Source organism: Cinclus cinclus, chromosome 17, assembly GCF_963662255.1.
Source record: "Cinclus cinclus chromosome 17, bCinCin1.1, whole genome shotgun sequence".
In the NCBI taxonomy this organism is placed as follows: domain Eukaryota; kingdom Metazoa; phylum Chordata; class Aves; order Passeriformes; family Cinclidae; genus Cinclus; species Cinclus cinclus.
The window spans coordinates 425,830-446,311 of record NC_085062.1 but is presented as its reverse complement, the minus strand read 5'-3'; the positions used below and the strand labels follow the sequence as shown (position 1 = coordinate 446,311).

General features: G+C 48.6%; 2 protein-coding genes across 3 annotated transcripts in view; both read left to right on the top strand.

The window, feature by feature from the left end:
• Nucleotides 1-929: 929 nt before the first annotated feature.
• On the top strand, nucleotides 930-5,920 carry RAN (RAN, member RAS oncogene family). The gene is made up of 7 exons (XM_062504156.1): nucleotides 930-1,006; nucleotides 1,690-1,732; nucleotides 2,632-2,716; nucleotides 2,810-2,935; nucleotides 3,825-4,012; nucleotides 4,526-4,696; nucleotides 4,805-5,920. Exons 2-7 carry the CDS (start codon nucleotides 1,697-1,699, stop codon nucleotides 4,847-4,849), a joined length of 651 nt encoding a protein of 216 aa, XP_062360140.1. The 5' UTR covers nucleotides 930-1,006; nucleotides 1,690-1,696; the 3' UTR covers nucleotides 4,850-5,920.
• Nucleotides 5,921-17,388: 11,468 nt separating this feature from the next.
• Nucleotides 17,389-20,482, top strand: part of ADGRD1 (adhesion G protein-coupled receptor D1) — a 118,800-nt gene continuing 115,706 nt past the window's right edge. Inside the window, exons 1-2 of one of the 2 annotated variants that reach the window (XM_062504462.1) lie at nucleotides 17,389-17,514; nucleotides 17,606-17,642. In XM_062504462.1, the coding sequence (XP_062360446.1) occupies nucleotides 17,389-17,514; nucleotides 17,606-17,642 (163 nt within the window). The remainder of the gene's footprint in view (nucleotides 17,515-17,605; nucleotides 17,643-20,482) is intronic. The other variant, XM_062504461.1, reaches the window with a different exon arrangement.

The following is a 20,482-nucleotide window of genomic DNA, read 5'->3' as shown; positions in this document are numbered from 1 at the left end:
AAACTTTCTTTCCACTGATGTTTGGACAGTTTTGATATCTTGGAAAACTATTCTAAATCCAAGAAAACAGCTTTTGCTTTCATTACTGCTCTCTCAAGTGAATGTAGATGAGTTTGTGTGAAGAATGGAAAATCGCAGTCATGAAGCACATTCAAGGAAAGCCCCTTTGACCACAGCCCATCATACCTGAGCTGTTCAATCAAACCCTCCTGCTGTTAAAAACCTCTTTATTAACCCACTTCGCAGGCACTTGAACAATTTCTCTAAGTAACTACGTGCCTTTTTTTGCCTTTGTCTGCAGAGAGAGCATCACCAGCTGGCAGCATCTCGTGGGGTTTTACTGATGCACAGGGAGGCTGCCAGGGCCCGGAGCCTGGCACAGGGGCTGTGCCACCCACAGAGAGAGGCCAGCAGTGACCTGAGAGAGACAGAGAGAGAGACAGAGGGGCCAGCAGTGACCTGAGAGAGAGAGAGAGAGAGAGAGACCAGCAGTGACCCCAGAGAGGCCCTGAGTGCTGTGCTCAGGGATCCTGTACCCAGTACCCTGTATCCTGTACCCTACACCCTGTACCCTACACCCTGTACCCTGTCCCGATATCCTGTACCCTATACCCTGTAACCTGTACCAGTACCCTATACCCTATATTGTGTACCCGATATCCTAATACCCTGTCCCGGTGTCCTGTTCCCTGTACCCTGTTCCCCCATATCCTGTACCCTGTACCCGATATCCTGTACCCGATATCCTGTACCCTGTCCCAGTACCCTGTACCCTATATCCAGTACCCTGTACCCTGTCCCGGCGTCCCCCCGTTCCCGCCGCTCTCCCTCATGGCCGCGGCCCGGCCCCGCCTCCCGCCACCTCCCGCGCGCCGCGCACCACGTGACGCTCGGCCCCGCCCCCGCCCGCGGCCGCGCGCCGTCGCCGTCCGGGTATTTGAACGGCGCTTCCGCCATTTTCCCTGCGCCCGGCACGGAGCGAGTGAGCGGGAGAGCCTCGGCTGAGGTACCGGCCCGGGCCCCAGCCCCGCCGCCACCGGGGCCGATCTGCAAACCGCCGAGGGCGGGGGCGGCGGTCACCGTTAGCTCGGGGCCGGGCTGGGCTGGGCTGGGCTGGGCTGGGCTGCGCGGCGGGGAGGCTGCGCCTGAGGGAGCGTTGCGGCTGCGGGAGCCGAGGCGCGTGGCGGCTTTTCGCCCCCGGGAGCGGGGCGGCGGAGGGGCCGGGGCCGCGCGCGGCTCCGTCCGCGGTGAACGGGCGGGCGGGCCGTGAGGGGCAGCGAGCGGGGCTCCCGCGGCCCGAGCCGGGGGGGGAGGCGGCGCTGCTCAGTCATGGTGCCTCATGGCGGGGAGCGCGCCCGGCACGGTGCGCGGGGAGGCCCGGCCGGGGCGGACCCCGCTCGGCGGCCCCGCAGGACCGGCCGCGGCCCGTCCCCATCGGGCAGCAGCTCCCGTTGAGCGGCGGGACGCCGCTTCGGGAAGGGCCGTGCGCGGATCGGGAGAGGAGCTGGGGCCGGCCGTGGCCTGGGGGCCGGGCGGGCGGAGGCGCCGCCGCCATTGCCGCGCGCGGTGCCGCCACACGCGGGCGGGAGGCGCCGCCCGGCCCGGCTGGGCCCGAGCTGCGAACGGCTCCTTCCGGCCGGGCCGCTCCCCGCGCTCTGCTCGCTCACGCTGCTGCCATTTCTCCCGCAGACCCAGCATGGCCGCCCAAGGAGAGCCCCAAGTGCAGTTTAAGGTAAGGGAGTGGTTCTCACGCTGGGTTTGCGGTTGTTCTTTTCCCTTCGCTAGGAAAGTAGCACGAGCGACTCTGGAGTGCCGACGCGGATGGTGGGTTTGGTTTCCAAGCGCTGGTCTTTTCTTAGTGGGGCAATACATTGTAGTGTTGTGTACAACTTACACAAAAAGAGTCTGTTAAACTGTGTCAATCTGTTCTATTTGCAGTTTAGTCTAATCATTTTTAATGAGTCTTTTGTTTACACAATGACTTTTAAATTTAAGAACTGAAGTGCACTGTAGAAGGTACTCAGAATGAATTAGAACAGCCTGCTTTCTCTTGTGTGCTAACTGTTCAAATGTTTCAGAAGAGAATTTTCTGGTGTTTTGTTCAGCTGGTGGGTTGGTGGTGTTGGTTGTTACCTTAACAGCCAGAAGTCCTGAAGACTGCTTTTTGAAGGTTGTTACTTGTGTTTCCTGCAGTGCTTGGCTAGCATATTCCAGTTCATGGTGGAAATGTAGGTGGGTTTTTGGTTTTGGTGGGGACTTTAATTGTGAGATAACAGCGGGTTTCTCCAGTGGATGTTTTGGTAATTTCCTCTCCAAATCTGGTCACGTTCAGGTTGAAAGCCCCAGACATTCTTCATTCAGTCTCTTGTAGTAGTTTAGTAGAGCCATGTTCACGGTGCAGTGCAGTTTTTACCTAGGACTGGATAAGACTGAGCACAGTTACAACACGATGGACAGGCTTGACAGATTGGTTCCCAGCACAGTGAACTGCTTCATGGGGAGTTCTGTCTTTTGTTTGCAGCACCTCGTAGGAACTAAGCTCATTGTAGTAATAAATGGGATCTGTGCTAGAATGACTGATGAATGTCTCAAAATGCATTGCTCTGACTCTTCTCCTTTATCTCTCTGCAGCTTGTTCTGGTTGGTGATGGTGGCACTGGTAAAACAACATTTGTAAAGCGTCACTTGACTGGTGAATTTGAAAAGAAGTATGTAGGTATGTCTGAAGTAACATTTGAGCTCCAATATCTTACAAAGGGAAGTCCAATCCATGACCTGCTAAATGCACTGCTCTTTGTTATTTCCCTAGCAACGCTGGGTGTTGAAGTTCATCCTCTGGTGTTCCATACTAACAGAGGCCCTATTAAATTCAATGTATGGGACACAGCTGGCCAAGAGAAGTTTGGTGGCCTGCGTGATGGCTACTACATCCAAGGTAAGGTCTGTGGGGGGACAGCTCTGTATCTCTTAGAGCTCAGTCCTCCATTCTGCTCATATGGGCCACACTGAAAGCTGTCAGTGCAGCTGCAGTGATGAGCTGGCATAGAATTCTTCAAACTCTTTATGTTGCGTGGATGATGTCCTTTGCCAGACAAAGTGTGCTAATGTGGAATATGATAAGGTTGTGTTTCAGGGTGTTAGTGTGGGCTTTGGTCTTAATGACTGTGGTGCACCTTTAATGACCAGATGCTGCTGGTGGCATTTGGGGCTTAAGGGGGGAAACGTGTGCTTCAGCAAATGCAAATTTTTTTCTTGCTGTGCGCAGGCAAGGGCTTGCAACATGGGAACTTCCAAGACTTTCAGTACTATGAGGAAGTTGGACACCTCCATGCCAGAGTCTGCTTGCCTTTCTGAAAAAGGGCAGAAGTGTTCCTTGCTTCTGCTTGACAAGGATCTGTCCTCTGCTACTTCACTCACCTGCATATCTTTATTATATCTTAGTTCTGTAGAGTGTTCTTGAGAAACTGCTCTGGACATGGGAGAGATGTGGACCACAGGCTCTCAGCCTGCCTGGAAGCCTCATTAGATTCTGCCAAATCCACGTTGGCTTCTGCAGTCTTGTGTATCCTCATGGTACAACACCATGTCCCTCAGTGATAGAGCTGGTCTGATTTGGGGTGACACAGCCACAGGCCAGGTTCTGTGGGCTCATGCACTGACCTTGTTAACAGAACAGGAGCTGTCAGGACTGTGATGGTGAGAGGGAATAGGTGTAATGCAGATGATTAGCCCTAGTGTGGGCTACCTCTGGGTTCTTCTTCTCCATCCCTGTTACAAGCAGGTGGTGTTACTCCTGGTGTAACTTGACTTTCCTCCTGTTGCAGCTCAGTGTGCCATCATCATGTTTGATGTAACATCAAGAGTTACTTACAAGAATGTACCTAATTGGCATAGAGATCTGGTACGAGTATGTGAAAACATCCCTATAGTGTTGTGTGGCAACAAAGTGGATATTAAGGACAGAAAAGTCAAGGCAAAATCCATTGTGTTCCATAGGAAGAAGAATCTGCAGGTGAGTCAGGAGGAATCCAGTTGGTTTGGTTCTGAGTGCAGCTGGCTTTTGGGTGGGAATTGGCTGCTCTGCTCTGCCGTTGTAGGCAGCCTCACATCTGCTGGCTCTTCAGACCAAAATTCAGGGCAGGGGAAAGGGATGATGGCAAGGATGATCATTGCTGGCCTGGAGCTGAAGCTGTGCCAAGTTCTTAAAGAACTTCTGTGCATTTGGCTTTAAGTGCTCAGAATCTCATCCCATGGCAGGATTGGGACTGCAGTAAATAACATCACAGGAGAAAAATACGTGCACTATTGCCTGCTGAGAGTTTTATCCTTGATGAGATTTGATAACCTCTCAGTTAATAGTTTCTGCCTGAAACTGTTTATTGCTGGACTTAAATCATAACTGCGTGTGAATATGCAAACAAAAGCCATGCAGTCAAAAAAGGAGTGTTAGAGTTGATTCTGTGTTAATCTTTGTACGTCCTAAATACTCGAGGGTTTTTCAATGTCTGGTATGTACTTTTTTCAGTATTACGACATTTCAGCTAAGAGTAACTACAACTTTGAGAAGCCTTTCCTGTGGCTTGCTAGGAAGCTAATTGGAGATCCCAACTTGGAGTTTGTTGCCATGCCTGCGCTTGCACCTCCTGAAGTTGTTATGGACCCAGCACTGGCAGCACAGTATGAGCAAGACTTACAGGTCAGTGGCAGAGGGCACGGGGGGGGAGAGCAGTAGCCTGGTTGCTGTGTCACAGTCGGGCACAAAGAGCTGCACAACAGTACTGAAGTGTGACTCCCTTTGTTGCAGATTGCTCAGACCACTGCACTGCCAGATGAAGATGATGACCTGTGAGGGATGAAGCTGGAGCCCAGCGTCAGAAGTCTAGTTTTATAGGCAACTGTCCTGTGATGTCAGTGGTGCAGCGTGTTTGCCACTTTATTATCTAGCTGAGCAACATGTGCTTAATTTTTGGGATGCTGAAAGAGATGAATGGGCTTCGGAGTGAATGTGGCAGTTTAAAAAAAAACCCAAAACAAAATGAAAAAAAAAAAAACCACAAAAAAACCTTCATATTTTGGACCTGCATATTTAGCTGTTTTTTGGACTGCAATTACTTCCCCCTTTTGAGTTTCAAAGATAAGACTGCTGCAGTCACATCAAGTGTTAAGTGGAAAATCTTGTTTCTGTCATTCCCATTCTTTTGTTTAGGTAATAAAGTTGTATTTCAATTATCTCCAAGCAAGTGAACTTTCTTGCATTGTTAGGAAAATTATTCAGAGTGTCTTCTGTTCTTCATTTGAGGGTAGTACTTGATTGTCTGCTACTGTATTTCTCATTCTGTTTTCCTTCCTGCTTCTCATGCTATGCTCCTCTTGCTAATTCAGAGCTAACAGTTCTCCTTTCCTTTTTGTTGGCACTGGAGCTGAGCTGCAGGCAGAGCCCAGCAGTGAGCACAGCCTGCAGCTCTGCTTGCACATGCTGCAGTTGGACACAGCCTCAGCTCCCCCTGTCCCACAGGTACCTGCAGCTCTGTGCTTTTAGCAGCCAGAGGCTGGTGGCACCCAGGCCTGTTGTGAGCATCTTCAAATTCACTGACCAGAGAACAACCATGCTTTGAGATGAAATGCTCTTGCCTTCTCGATGATATATAAACTGAAGCCCCAGTGATTTGAACGTCTAGACTTTACTGTAACTGCACCAAGTTCTTAATTTGAAACTGGCTTATTACAGCACAAATGGTGGAAAATGTCAACTTTTAACACTACCTTGTAGAGATGAATCTTGGTCAATATTAGTACTGCTAGTAAGCAAAACTTAAGTTTAGGATTTTTTTTTTCAGTAGTGTTGGAGTACATGAAGTCTTGAACTCTTCAGTTTTTGTATTTTTGGTTTCTTAATAAAGTGGAGCATTTCATTTATTCCTTTTAACTTGCATGTTTGTGCCCATAACTTACTTGAATATTCAACTTCTGCTGCCAGGTGGAGTATGGTTATTGTGCTGTATTGTTGTAAAGGAGTCATTTTTTAGGTTAGGTCAGCTTGGGAATGCTTGGGGGGTTGGGTTTTTTGGCTACTCAGAAGCTGAGTTGTGTGTTTATGACTTGAACCTCCTGGATGACAATGAGTGTTGTATACTTGGTGTTCGTAAAGGGACAAACTCAATGTTTCATGGACTCCTCTTGCTGCATACTCCTGCTCTAACTTCTGTTGTAGGCTGTTGCTGTGGAGTTACTAATTCCCTGTGCAGGTCATGGTTAATCCTGCTGGCTTGGCTGCTGCTTTACTAGGTGTGATAGCTTTTGTGTCTTGGAGCTCTCACTGCTGGAGCCACCTGCTCAAAACCCCACAGCACGGTAAACTCGTGTAGTTCTGCAGGGTTGATACACGTTGGGAAGAAAAGGCAGCAGCGCTGGGGTTGAGTTTGTGTGGTTTCACATCTTTACAGCTCACCTGCCTGACACAGGTCCTGTCGCTGGTCTGGTTCCTGCAGAGGGGAGGGAGCTGGTTCAAGACGGCTCTTAACTGCAGGGAGCTTTGTAATCTTCAGCACATCTCCCAAGTCCAAAAAAGCCCAGCCCTGGAACAGATAGGAATGTTCATCCTGCTGTAGAGGAATCTCTTCAACTTGCAATGGTTTGGGAGGGGAATAAAGCCCACTTGCAGCATTAGTCCTTGTTAATATGTGATTTTAAATAATTCAGGTAGCTTTAACTGCATGTGCTGAGTGTTCAGTTTGAGTTCCTTATCTCTAACTGTTCTAAGGAAGTTTTCACTGGTTGGGTTTAGGGAAAACAAAATCTTAACCTGTTTAATGAAGCAAAGAGGAGAATTAAAGCTGTGTTCTAAGAACCTGTTTCCTGAAGTCCCAGCGATGCCAGCAGGGAATGGAGACTGAAATCCTGCTCTCCTCTGTGCTTGGCTCAGGTGCCTGCAGGGCTCTGTGTTCCTGCACAGCCTGGGCGAGTTCCTGCAGCAGGTTCTGCTTCCAGGGTGAACTGAGAGTTGCAGGCAGGGCAGGCCCTGCTGTGGTCACTCGGCAGCAGGACCCGGAGCTGTGCCATGCCCTGCTCCCTGTCCAGGACACAGCTGGGAGGTCTCAGGAGTCCAGGCCCAGCGAGTTGTGTCAAAAGCAGCTGGAGAAAGTGCAAAGCAGCTGAAGCAAAGGCAGGGGGCTGGCAGAGGAAATGTGCTGCTTACCGCATCTTGGAATCAGAGTCAGAGGCCTCAGCAGTGCTGGGGCTGCCCTTGGCTCTCAGGATTTCAACAGAACCTTTTTCCTTTCTCTTTAGCAACACTGGGTAGCACTTGTCTGTGGCGCTGGAAACCAATGTGCCAAGAAGGTGGAGACTGCATCTCTTGCACCTAGAAGTTAAAACAACATTTGTCTTTTCCCTACAGCAATTTGTCTTGTGCTGCTGGTACAGTCTGAGGCTGCTAGGATGAATGTCTGCCCTCGCCTCCCTGAAACAAATGCATGCTCTGATTGAAGCCAGTTCTCTGCCTGCTCTGGTACTACTGGTCCCTTCCTCACCTGAGTTTTGGCAACGTTTTCTGTCTCTCTTCAGCCAGGAGTGATAGCAATGTCTTACAGGAGCTATTTAAAAGGCTTTGATCCCCCTTTTCACCTGGGCCGTTCATTTATAGCCTGGCTGTGTGTGTGTGTGTGTGTGTGCGCTGGGTTTCACCCTGAGCTCAGGTCTGGCTTTTCCTTGCCCAGGCTGCTGTGAGCCTGCCCTGACTCCTGCTTCTCTCTGGGAGTGGCCAGGGTGGGCACAGGGCCGGGGCTTTGCTCTTGGGGGCTGGCAATGTGCTGTCCTGGCCAGGAGCTGTCAGAGAACACACTGGAGGGTCCTGCTGAGGAGCCCAAACCAGAACATCCTTCGTGGTCTGGTTATGGACACACAAGGCTTGTTATTTATTCCAGGGCTCTAGCACAGCCTAAACTTCCTTGGGTTACAGATTGGAGTGTACAGGGCAAATACTTTTAATTGGCTTGTGTGGCTAATTATCTTCTAGTTCACCAAGTGAGGTTAGAGTTCAGTGAGTGAATGACATTTTCCCCAAACTGCAGTGGTCTGAAATGGGACAGTGTTTGTATTAGGGCCCTGGGTCAGGACAGGGTTAGGTTGCTTGATTTTGATTTTGTTTTGGAGGGTAGTAGTTGATGTCTGTCTTGCTGTGATCCTGGAATTCTGTCATGAAGAAGATCAGGTTCCCATAGTTGTTCTACTTAAATGAGGGGAGAAAAGTTCAGACTATGAGGACAAATTTCCCCAAACAGTGCTATGAACAAAAATTCATATTTATATTAACATTACCAGAAGTTTTAGTGGATCAAATTTATCTCTAAACTCATGGTTTTAATATGTTTAATACAAGCATTCAAAATTGAAGGCTATTACTATAGTTCAGGTTTCTAGGAGGCAGTTATGAGTTATCCAGAGTTGCCTGTTTCTGTGTTGACACTTTATTAGCAAGGACTGAAAACCAGCTGTAAAATAAACAGGAAGCTCTCAGGACTGTGCTGATCTGTAACATCCAAGGAGAAAACTCCCCAGTGTCTTTCCTCTGTGACTGCTGAAGTGACAAAGTCACTGATTTTACTCTGAGCCACCAGGACCTTTCTTGATGCAGCCATTTCAGTCTCTGTACAAGGTGTTAAGCCAAGGACAGTAAATCAAGTCAATAATAAATAGTTCCTTGTGTTGAACTTTTTCCAGTGAAGTCTGCTCCAGCCTGATTTCCCAGCAGTGATGATAATTCCTGTTGCTGCTGCTGTATAAACTAGTCACTGCACAAAACCAGAGGTAACTTGCTGATGGCTTTTTTCCATCTTGGTGGCTTTCAAAAATGGTACTGGGGGCAGCACTGTGTGTTTTGGTTAGACTGAGAAGACAAAGGTTAGTTGTCAGACTTTTTCAATGGATTACATCATTTAAAGAAAAAAGAAAAAAAAAAAAGGAAATATTTCCAGGTCTAGGAGTGGATGTTCTAGGCAGGCTTTAGGGAAAGAGCTCAAGCCAGAGAGCTTTGTTGTGTTTATAAATTAAAAGGTGGGGCGTAATAAACCAGGAATCTGCAAATTTTGGCATTTTTCATTGAATATTGATTCTGGATCTGGTATTTTTATTTCTTACTTGTACTGGATGTTTTATTTGTAAACCTAAGTTGAGGTCTAGGCGTAAAACTTGTTTAAGACTACAGCAAATGAGTAATTCTGCCAAGTTTGTGTGTAAAAGAACTGTCTGGGACACATCACCTGCCGGTTTTGCCAGGCTTAAACCAGCTGTGAGCAGTTCTGATGAGGCTTTAAAAGAACTTTGTCTTGGAGATGGGGTGCTTGCTGCAGAATTCTCTTTTCCTGATGCAGCAGGCGGGATCCTCTGAGCACACGGGCCGATTTTGGGGTGATTCCGGGCCGATTTTGGGGCTGATTCCGGGCCGATTTTGGGGTGATTCCCGGACGATTTTGGGGTGATTCCCGGCCGATTTTGGGGTGATTTCCGGCCGATTTTGGGGTGATTCCGGACGATTTTAGGGTGATTCCCGGCCGATTTTGGGGTGATTCCGGCCGATTTTGGGGTGATTCCCGGCCGATTTTGGGGTGATTCCGGCCGATTTTGGGGTGATTCCCGGCCGATTTTGGGGTGATTCGGGACGATTTTAGGGTGATTCCCGGCCGATTTTGGGGTGATTCCGGACGATTTTAGGGTGATTCCCGGCCGATTTTGGGGTGATTCCGGCCGATTTTAGGGTGATTCCGGCCGATTTTGGGGTGATTCCCGGCCGATTCCGGACCCGCTGCAGTTCCTATTCTGGCCACGCGGTGGCGGCCGCCGCCCGCCCAGCGGCTCTCGGTCCCCTTTGGAAATGGATTTTTACATTGATTGGATTTTTACATTGATTGATTGGATTTTTACATTGACTTTTACATGGGCAGGATTTTTACATTAATTTTTACATTGACGGGATTTTTACATTGACTTTTACCTTGATTTTTACATTGATTGGATTTTTATATTGGTTCTTACATTGATTTTCACAGGTGGAATCCACCAGAAGTGTGAAACACACCCACACCGAGCAGTGCAGGTGGATTTCTTCATCCTAATACTGTTAGCACAGCAAAGCATAGGCACCACCATCATCTTACCCACAATTCATCCAATTTATGTTGAAGATCTCTTAAAATCAGAGCTTATTACATGAAGACAGCCCACACATTGATAAGTGACATTGCAGTAAAGTATGGCTTCACCTGGGATAAAAAGTCATCCATTAAGTGCTGATCGGTGAGGGTTCCAAAACAAAACTGTGGTGAGGAAGGGGCAATAGTCACACCTGCCACTGCTGGCACGCCCCTGGCGGGCTGATCTTGCAGTAAGGGTGTGAGTATGAATGTCTTGCTGCTGGGAGTAGCACAGTGAACAGAAAGCTCCAAGGGCTGGCTCCCGGCTGTTGGAGTTGCAGTTTTGCTGTAAGGAGATGTAAACTGGGAATAAAGAGGCTGCTCCTCACAGCCCCTCAGCTCTGCAGCTCCGGGGTGGTTTTCTCTTTCTTCTCTGCTATCCTTAAAAACATCAGGGACCTTGAGTAACAGGTGAGAGATAAACATGATTTAGGCACCGAGGATATTCCGTGTTGCAGTTTGAAAGGCTTTCAGGGCAAGCATTTTCCTGTCGCCAGTTTTGGGATTCTTTCAGCTGAGTTGAGTTTTGCCAGAGCCCTCTGAGTGCAGCCCCTGACCCGTGACTCGTGCCTGGGAGCTGGGCTGGGCTGCCACAAAAAACACAGCAGGTATTAATTCTGGAGAAAACAATGCCATCTGCTTTAGTTAATCACCCCTTCCAGCCTTATTTGTAGTTTAATTGCCATCTATGGGGTAGGTAGTGGCTCCTAGTGGTTCACTACTAGCAGAGGATTAATGGTTTTATTCTCTCTGAGCAAAAAATCCGACTTCTAAATGCATGGCATCTATCCCTGGCTGCTGCAAATCTGACACGCTGAGTTCTGTAATGCCATTTCCACAGCTACTGGCCTGACTGCAGAACTGTTTCTCCCACATTTAACTCTCCAGATTGATGTGCTGGGCACTCCCTGGTGTTTCCATCTCCTCATCCCAGATGACTTTGCTTATGCTAAAAAAGTCTTAAAGCCCAAAAGGGAAACACTTAATCTCTTTAAAATCAGTATTTCGAACTAATTCAAAGGGATAGGAATCGGGTTGCATCCATCTTCTTTAGCTGCAAAGACCTCTGAAAATGGAATTTCTTTAAGGAGCCTAAGAAAATCACTGAGAGATTGACAAATCCTCTAGACAAAGAAAGGGGATTTCTCTGATCTCCATATCATATCCATTTTCAAAGTCAAAATCACATTTTCAATGGTTGTTTTCATTCCAGTGTACTTTCCTGCAGTGTGCATTAAGAACAGTGGCAGATACAAATGTTTTGGTTTTTTGTTTTCGTTTATTGTTTTGAAAACACGTTTTTAGGCAGTTCGAGGATTCCATGGTGTGTCTTGTGATTTTAGGATCTTTGGGATGACTGTTCCAGCCGACAGATGTGGGTGATTATTCAGATCACAGAGCACTGCAGTAGTGAGGATGGACTCAGCAGGAGCAGGGACCAGGAGAGGAGAACCTGGATTTGTGTGCCCGGGAGCCAGGACTCGGCACCTGAAATTGTCACTTGTGCTGGGATTCCCTTTGCACGCTTTAAATCAGTTAATGGTTGCATTTCAGATTTGGGGGCTCTTCAGGTTTAAGGAGAGTGTAGATGTGGGAGCTTCTGCCAGCTCCAGCCAGCTCTGCCCCTGTCCCCACCCTGTCCTAGATCCACGGCAGGAAGGACGAGGGCAGAGCTGTGCTCCCCTGGCGTGGAGAGTCCTTGCTGCAATGTCTGCGACAAGCCCACAGCTCCTGCCCAGAATTCATTTCCACTGCTGCTGCCTCCTCCTGCTGGGGCTGAGCTCACCAAGCAGGCACACCAAACCCAGAGCAAGAGGCGATCTGTAGAACTGTAAGGGAAAAGCTGGCACAAATCCTACAGGCAACATTTATCGTGGTTTAGGGATTATTCATCATTATCATATTGTATCATAAATATTATTCTAATATTTGTGTAACTAAGAAGATCTGACTACCTGAATGATCCCAAAACATCCCCAGTTACAGACAGTGGCTTCTGGCAAAAAGGATTTGGCTTAATCCCATAAAAAAGGATTTGTAAAACATTTCGTTTATACAATTATCCAGTTTTACCTAAGCTTGTCATTAAGGCTCAGATAATGAAAGATTTGATCAAATTAAATCTTTAGGATTAGCACAAAAGCCTAAACTACTTTGTAAAAATCTAATGTTATCTTCAGCATGGAGTAAGATGTTCAAGGCACTACCAAGATGCAAGAAAAGTCCAACGAACAGGAAATAGGCAATAAAAGGACTAATGCAATAACTATCAGTTAGGAACTGGGACCTCATTTAGGGAAACTTTAAATGTACAATTTATTGCATGGTTTTATCTACCTGCTTAATTGGTCTTTGAATCATCAGTGCCTTAATGTTTACATAAGAAATATCTATATCTATCTATCCATATATAAAATCATCTAAATATTACGTATGTTACACAATAAAAGTATTTTCCTTTGATTAGGCCTAAATTTTATTGCCAAAATGCTGCATTTTGTTTTCTGGCATTAACCAGCAACTTCTCATATTCTTAATTAGAAAAATATTTTTCCATGATACCATTAGCCTTGTTGAATTAACTCCAGGATTTGTGTTTGTTTTCTTTTTCTCCAGCCTGAACTGCTCAGTTCATCCTTCCCAGTCCTGTCAGCTCAAAGATTTCATGGGATGCTCTCATGAGTGTGGTCCCTGGCTGAGGAATTTGACCAAAACCTCATCAATTCTTAATTAATTGATTGATTAATCCTGGGGAGTGGAGCTGTGTAGTGGCCGCCCTTTGATGCCCTCTGTTACAGGGTGATTTGGAGGGTGCTGGGGATATTCAGAGGGTATTTAGGGTGATTTGGAGGGTGCTGGGGATATTCAGAGGGTATTTAGGGTGATTTGGAGGGTGCTGGGGATATTCAGAGGGTATTTAGGGTGATTTGGAGGGTGCTGGGGATGTTCAGAGGGTATTTAGGGTGATTTGGAGGGTGCTGGGGATATTCAGAGGGTATTTAGGGTGATTTGGAGGGTGCTGGGGATGTTCAGAGGGTATTTAGGGTGATTTGGAGGGTGCTGGGGATATTCAGAGGGTATTTAGGGTGATTTGGAGGGTGCTGGGGATATTCAGAGGGTATTTAGGGTGATTTGGAGGGTGCTGGGGATGTTCAGAGGGTATTTAGGGTGATTTGGAGGGTGCTGGGGATGTTCAGAGGGTATTTAGGGTGATTTGGAGGGTGCTGGGGATATTCAGAGGGTATTTAGGGTGATTTGGAGGGTGCTGGGGATATTCAGAGGGTATTTAGGGTGATTTGGAGGGTGCTGGGGATATTCAGAGGGTATTTAGGGTGATTTGGAGGGTGCTGGGGATATTCAGAGGGTATTTAGGGTGATTTGGAGGGTGTTGGGGATATTCAGAGGGTATTTAGGGTGATTTGGAGGGTGTTGGGGATATTCAGAGGGTATTTAGGGTGATTTGGAGGGTGTTGGGGATATTCAGAGGGTATTTAGCTGGTGTTCCAGAGGCTGTTGTGCAAGTGAGAGCTGTAAAACCTCAATTCCTGCTGCCTCCGAGGGTTTTTCGCACTTTTAGGTACTTTGGAGGTTTAGGAGCACTTCTCACAGGAAAACAGAACTTGTGTGCTGGAAACCTAAGGAAAAGCGCAACTCAGCCTTTTCTGACCCATCCCCATCCACTACAGAAATACAGATTCATATGATGACACTATTTGAAATAATTGATTTTTTTCCCTTTTTAAAAGCAAAGGTCTTCTGGCTTTAGGTGAGGTTTGTATTTCTCTGCTTTTCTCCAGGACCAGGAGGCTGCAGAGCTGTTGTATCTCAAGTGAACCCCCAATTAGAGCCGGTCAATTAGCACTGCCCATTACCATGGTTTGGTTCTAATGCAGCAGGGAAGAAAAGAAAGAAACATTCTTCAGTCTCTTTGAAGGTGATGCAGCTGGCAAATGATTTTTTAAAGCGCAAATTAACCCGATTGCACCTATGTACATCTGAGCAGCTCCCCGGAGCGAGGGACAGATGGATGAGTTTACACAGCTCTGGGGTGATTTGTGGGAGTGAGTTAAATAAAATCCCTTCTACCAGTGCTTAGCTGGGATGTGCATTACCAGAAAAGTTCCCAGTAAAATGTGAGTGGATGTGTGTTGATTTATCAGCTGTAATCACGTCTTGACAATGCCTGTTAATGGCAGAGAAACAGCTTGACCAGGGTCATTTTAATCCGGGATATTTACTGATGTGTTAGTAGAGACTGTTATGTGGAAGAGGTTTTACAAAATCTATCGATTCTTGTAATGCTCCTTTCCAAGACGTTTGCTGAAATATTCCAATCCCAGTTATGCACCAGCTCTCCTATGTGAAATTGGTGATTGGGTGAAAACAAGGCAAGAAAACTGCATTGGAGATTTGTCTCCTGCAGGGTCAGGCGCTCTCTCAGTGCTGATGTGTTGGGCAGTCAGCTCGGAGGCTTTTCCCTTTTGTTCCCCTTTATTCCCTTTTTCCCCCCCTTTATTCCCTTCCCCCCCCCCTTCATTCCCCTTTTCCCCCTGCCCTTTATTCCCCTTTTCCCTCCGCCCTTTATTCCCCTTTCCCCCCCCTTATTCCATTTTTTCCCCCTTTTCCCCCTTTATCCCAGCCCTGTCCCAGTGCAGATCATCCCTGCCTGGCCCTTCCCTGCTCCCTGCCAGGTGGGACAGAAACTCTGGGTTTGTTCCAGCACCTGCCCTTGTTGCTCTCAGGGACCTGCAGGGACTTTGAGTGAGCTCTGTTCCCCCCTGGGCTGGGTTTTGCCCCCCAGCCCTGGACCAGTGGCCCCAGTTTGCCCCCACACTGCTGCCCTGGGCTGTGCTGGGAGCAGGGTGGATTTCCAGGTTGTGTTTCCAGAGCATCACAGGAATAAATTTAGAATTTTTTTTTCTGCAAATCATCTCCAATGTCTGCTTGCAATTTGCCGTTTCCACAGAAATCTCTGGCAGTGAACTTGTTTGCTTGGATTCTCACAATTGTTTTGGTAAGCATATTCTTTCCCTTGACAGGCCCCTCTTGGCAAATATTTCAAATTCCTGTCTTTCTCTTTTTACATTTTGGTTTCTTCTCAGGATTTTTAGCTGCAGCTCTCTGTTATTTCTAAGAATGTCTCTACTTGTCACTATATGATGTAGAATTTGTAGGGTTTGCACAAAATTCTTCCTCTTCCTTCAGGATATTGAGGAGATTGTGGCTAAGGGTAATGAGGAAGGAAGTCTCAAAAAGACTGGAGGGAAATAAGCTAAAGCCAGGCTGGTTGTCACTACATTTTTGTAGGAACTGAAATTCAAAAATTTCAGAACTCTTCTTTTATGGATCCTACATCAGGTTTACACCCAAAACTCACATTTGATTTCAATACTGAAATTTTGTAGCACTGAACTTGGGTAACCTTGGAGCACCCCTGCAGGGTGAGTGTCTCAGGGTTTCCAAACTGAGTTTTGATCTCCTCACCCCTGGGCCCTGCAGCCACATCCACATCCAGCAGTGTGCAGGGAACCAGTCCCCCCAGAGGCTCTGGGGATGCAGCAGGGTCCATCAGGGCCAGGCTGGCTGGGTTCCAGCTGGAGAATGTCCCCATCAAGGGATTGGGATGGGGTTGGGATTGGGATTGGGATAGGTATGGAATGTCTCCATCAAGGGGAGCAGGATAGGGATGGAGATGGGGATGGGATAGGGATGGAGATGGGATGGGATAGGGATAGTTATGGAATGTCTCTATAAAGGGGAATAGAATAGCTATGGATATATAACAGCTATAGGTATAGGATAGGCACACATATAGAATAGCTCTAAAAAGGATAATAGAGTTGCTATAGGTATAGAATATCTCTATAAAGCAGCAGCAGTGGGATGGAAATAGAAAGTAAATAGAAATTAATAGAAATAAATAGAAATTAATAGAAATAAATATCTAGAAATAGCTATAACAGCTAGAAATGGCAATAAATAGAAATAGATAGTAGCCGATATAAATATATACAATTAGAAATAAAAATATAGGAATATATAGAAATAGAAATAAATAGAAATAAATGGCAATAAATAGCTATAAATAGATAGTAGCAAATATAAATATATACACCTACAAATAAAAATCTAGAAATCTGTGGAAATAGAAATAAACGGCTCTAAATAGAAGTAGAGGGAGTGTGGGACGGGCCAGGGCAGGAGCCGGGGGTGACATCAGTGGGCCCAGCAGCCAGCCCGCCCCGGGGTGGAGATGGGACGGGACGGGTGGGACCTCGCGGCTCGGTTCGGCTCAGTTCGGCTTAGCTCGCTTCAGCCCGGCTCAGCCCAGCACAGCCCGGCTCAGCCCAGCACAGCCCGGCTCAGCCCAGCACAGCCCAGCACAGCCCAGCACAGCCCGGCTCAGCCCGGTTCAGCCCAGCACAGCCCAGTTCATCCCGGCACAGCCCGGCTCAGCCCGGCTCAGCCCAGTTCATCCCAGTTCAGCCCGGTACAGCCCAGTTCAGCCGGTTCAGCCCGGCTCAGCCCAGCACAGCCCGGCTCAGCCCAGCACAGCCCAGCACAGCCCAGCACAGCCCGGCTCAGCCCGGTTCAGCCCAGCACAGCCCAGTTCATCCCGGCACAGCCCGGCTCAGCCCGGCTCAGCCCAGTTCATCCCAGTTCAGCCCGGTACAGCCCAGTTCAGCCGGTTCAGCCCGGCTCAGCCCAGTTCATCCCAGTTCAGCCCGGTTCAGCCCGGCACAGCTCAGTTCAGCCCAGTTCAGCCCAGTTCATCCCGGCACAGCCCGGCACAGCCCGGCTCAGCCCAGTTCATCCCGGCACAGCCCGGCTCAGCCCATCCAGGGCGGAGCAGACCCTTTTTCCCCGGCGCTCCGGGGTCCCGGCCGCCCGGACTCGGACCGGAGCAGCCGCGGCACAGAAGCCGGGAGCGGTCCCGGATCTTCCTGGCGCGGCTTGGAGCTCAAGTACTTGAGTTCTTCTTTCCGCGGAGCTGCGCGACTTCGGGCTTGGTGCGCGTTCCTGGGGATTTTCCTCCGGTCGTGATCATTTATTCAGAGTTAAATGAAGATATCGAAGGGTGAAGTAAGAAAACACTTCTTGGAGGGTCTGGAAGGATGTTTTGCCGTCCCTGAAGGAATGGACTCTTTGAACCTGCGTGGAAAATGTCTTTTTTAATACTGAAAGTTGCGAAGGAAAACTTATGATTGAAGTCTTACCGGAATTTGATTTCAACCGCACTTTTAACCTTAAACAGACCATGGAGAATTTGTTATCTCTACTCTGTTGCCATTATTCTTTGCTGATTTTATTTCAGCAAAAGTACCAGGTAATATTCTGAACCCAGTCAGTATTGAGACGTGCTTGGATTCCTCTTAGCAAGTTTTGCCTCACCTCACTCTGTGCTGTTTTATGTGCAGGTGTACGGAAACCACTCCCAGCTACCCAAACACCCAGGTAAGGAATGCTCCGTTTACATTTTGTGACAATGAACTTAAATATTTTTTCTTTTTTTTCCCCCCCCAGTTTGTATTTCTTTCGTTTCCTAAATAGCCCCAAAGAAGCTGAGCCCACGTTTGAATGTCTTACGAGCTCTGTATTAAAGATGTAATAGTCCAAAGTATCAGACTGTCCCAGGCACTGTAAATTCAGTACCCTACCCCCCGAGTGTTCTGAAGAGAAACACATTTGGGAGAAAATGGCTTGTGTTGGGAATGTGGGAAACTTCTACACGCACTTGTTTGTCACCACTTTCCTTGAGTGTAACTTTCTGGATGAAATCTCTACACAGACTATTTTCTTTGCCCCTGATGTTCAGCACTTCGGCTTCAGTGATTTGCAGCTGGATGTGCCAGCCTGCACACTTTGCAGTGCTCTGCAGTGGCTCCAAGAGCTCTCCCGTCCTGCCAGCCTTCACAGCTGGCTCTCAGGCACTTACAGAGCACATTGAGGATTTCTCATCTCTTTCCAACGTAAAAAACTCACCCAGAGCTCGTAAGGCTTTGTGTGTGTAACTGCAGAATTCCTGTTTGTATAAATAGTTTAACCTCAAGCCTCATGGTGGTGTACAAGTACAATTTTACTGCTTTGCCTCTCCATGTATTGCTTTGTGCTTGTCAGTTTTAACCACGTGTAATTATTTTAGGTGTAAAACACAGAGTAATGGGGAAAGGCCACATCTGTTAAAGGAACAGCTTTAACTTAATTAATTGCTTTTGTTCCACCTTTGCTCAAAACCAAGAAAAAGAGTCCTGTATCCTAAAAATGAGGGTCTCAGGCTTCTGGCCAATGGAACAGAAGGGGGAACCCCTCCTGCCATAGGTGGGGGAAGCTCCCAAGGGCTGGGTTTGAGCTGCAGGCTGTGGAGGGATGGTTCCCTGTCCGGGTTTGGGGGAGCCCTGTCCGGGTTTGGAGGAGCCCTGCCTGGGTCTGAGCTGCAGGCTGTGCAGGGATCCCTGTCTGGGTTTGGGGGATCCCTGTCTGGGTTTGGGGGATCCCTGTCTGGGTCTGAGCTGCAGGCTGTGCAGGGATCCCTGTCCGGGTTTGGGGGATCCCTTTCTGGGTTTGGGGGATCCCTGTCCGTGTCTGAGCTGCAGGCTGTGCAGGGATCCCTGTCTGGGTTTGGGGGATCCCTGTCCGGGTTTGGGGGAGCCCTTTCTGGGTTTGGGGGATCCCTGTCTGGGTCTGAGCTGCAGGCTGTGCAGGGATCCCTGTCTGGGTTTGGGGGATCCCTGTCTGGGTTTGGGGGATCCCTGTCTGGGTCTGAGCTGCAGGCTGTGCAGGGATCCCTGTCTGGGTTTGGGGGATCCCTGTCTGGGTTTGGGGGATCCCTGTCTGGGTCTGAGCTGCAGGCTGTGCAGGGATCCCTGTCTGGGTTTGGGGGATCCCTGTCTGGGTTTGGGGGATCCCTGTCTGGGTCTGAGCTGCAGGCTGTGCAGGGATCCCTGTCCGGGTTTGGGGGATCCCTGTCTGGGTTTGGGGGATCCCTGTCTGGGTCTGAGCTGCAGGCTGTGCAGGGATCCCTGTCTGGGCTTGGGGGATCCCTGTCTGGGTCTGAGCTGCAGGCTGTGCAGGGATCCCTGTCCGGGTTTGGGGGATCCCTGTCTGGGTTTGGGGGATCCCTGTCTGGGTCTGAGCTGCAGGCTGTGCAGGGATCCCTGTCTGGGCTTGGGGGATCCCTGTCTGGGTCTGAGCTGCAGGCTGTGCAGGGATCCCTGTCTGGGTTTGGGGGATCCCTGTCCGGGTTTGGGGGATCCCTGTCCGGGTTTGGGGGATCCCTGTCTGGGTCTGAGCTGCAGGCTGTGCAGGGATCCCTGTCTGGGTTTGGGGGATCCCTGTCTGGGTCTGAGCTGCAGGCTGTGCAGGGATCCCTGTCGCTGCCAGGGATGCTGCCGCAAGCCCTGGGGCTCTGTTCTGAGCAGGCTCCTTGCCCGTGGAAAGGATTTTGTATTCAGGGCAGCAGGCATTTGCTTCCAGAGTTTGGGTTTAGCTTAGCTGGGTTTGGGTTGCCTGGGATTTCCAGATGATGTTTTGCGTGTGCTGCCTGTGGCTCCCTCCCCTCCGGGCTGGCAGTGCCCCTGTCCTGGCAGGAACAGCCGTGCCCCTCTCTGCCTGCCAGGCACCAGAGATGGAAAACCTCAGAGCCCCACTTCCATCCCATCCCCATTTCCACGAGACATCCCCATCTTATCTGCTTGTGCTCTGTTCCCTCCTTGAGGGAAAACCTCTATGACAACGGCAAACATTTAGGTGGGCTAAGAATAGATCCTGAATTAATGAATTCAATTATGAATCATTTGTTAGATATCTCTGGTATAGTTGACTTTGGAAGCAAATCTGAGTAGTTCTCGTGTCCTCCCAAGATGTAGGACTTGGAGCTCTGTTTCCTCAGATTTGCAATTGCTTGATGTCAAGTTTAGCAACTCTGCAAAATTTTCAAAATAAAAGAAAATAAATCTTAGGATCCCATCTGTGTCACACCTCAGAAACTGTACCATGGGATGGAGGCTATCCAAGTTCTCTCCAGGGTGGGCATTAGGCACTTCAGTAAAGATTTTGCACCTTCATATCCATGATACAGAAATCTGGTGTGTATCCAGGACGTTAAAATGGCAGAGAAGTGTCAAACAGGCAACCTGCCCTGATCTCAGAAGTGAAGAGAGGTGTGGGATGAGCTGCAGAAGGCAAAGGATGCTGCTCCCGATTTGGGGTAATCTGCATTCTCTAGTGTCTGACAGAGAGGTGGGGTTTAACAGACTTTCCTCTGTCAGCTTCGCACCTCAGCCTCTTGCAAGATT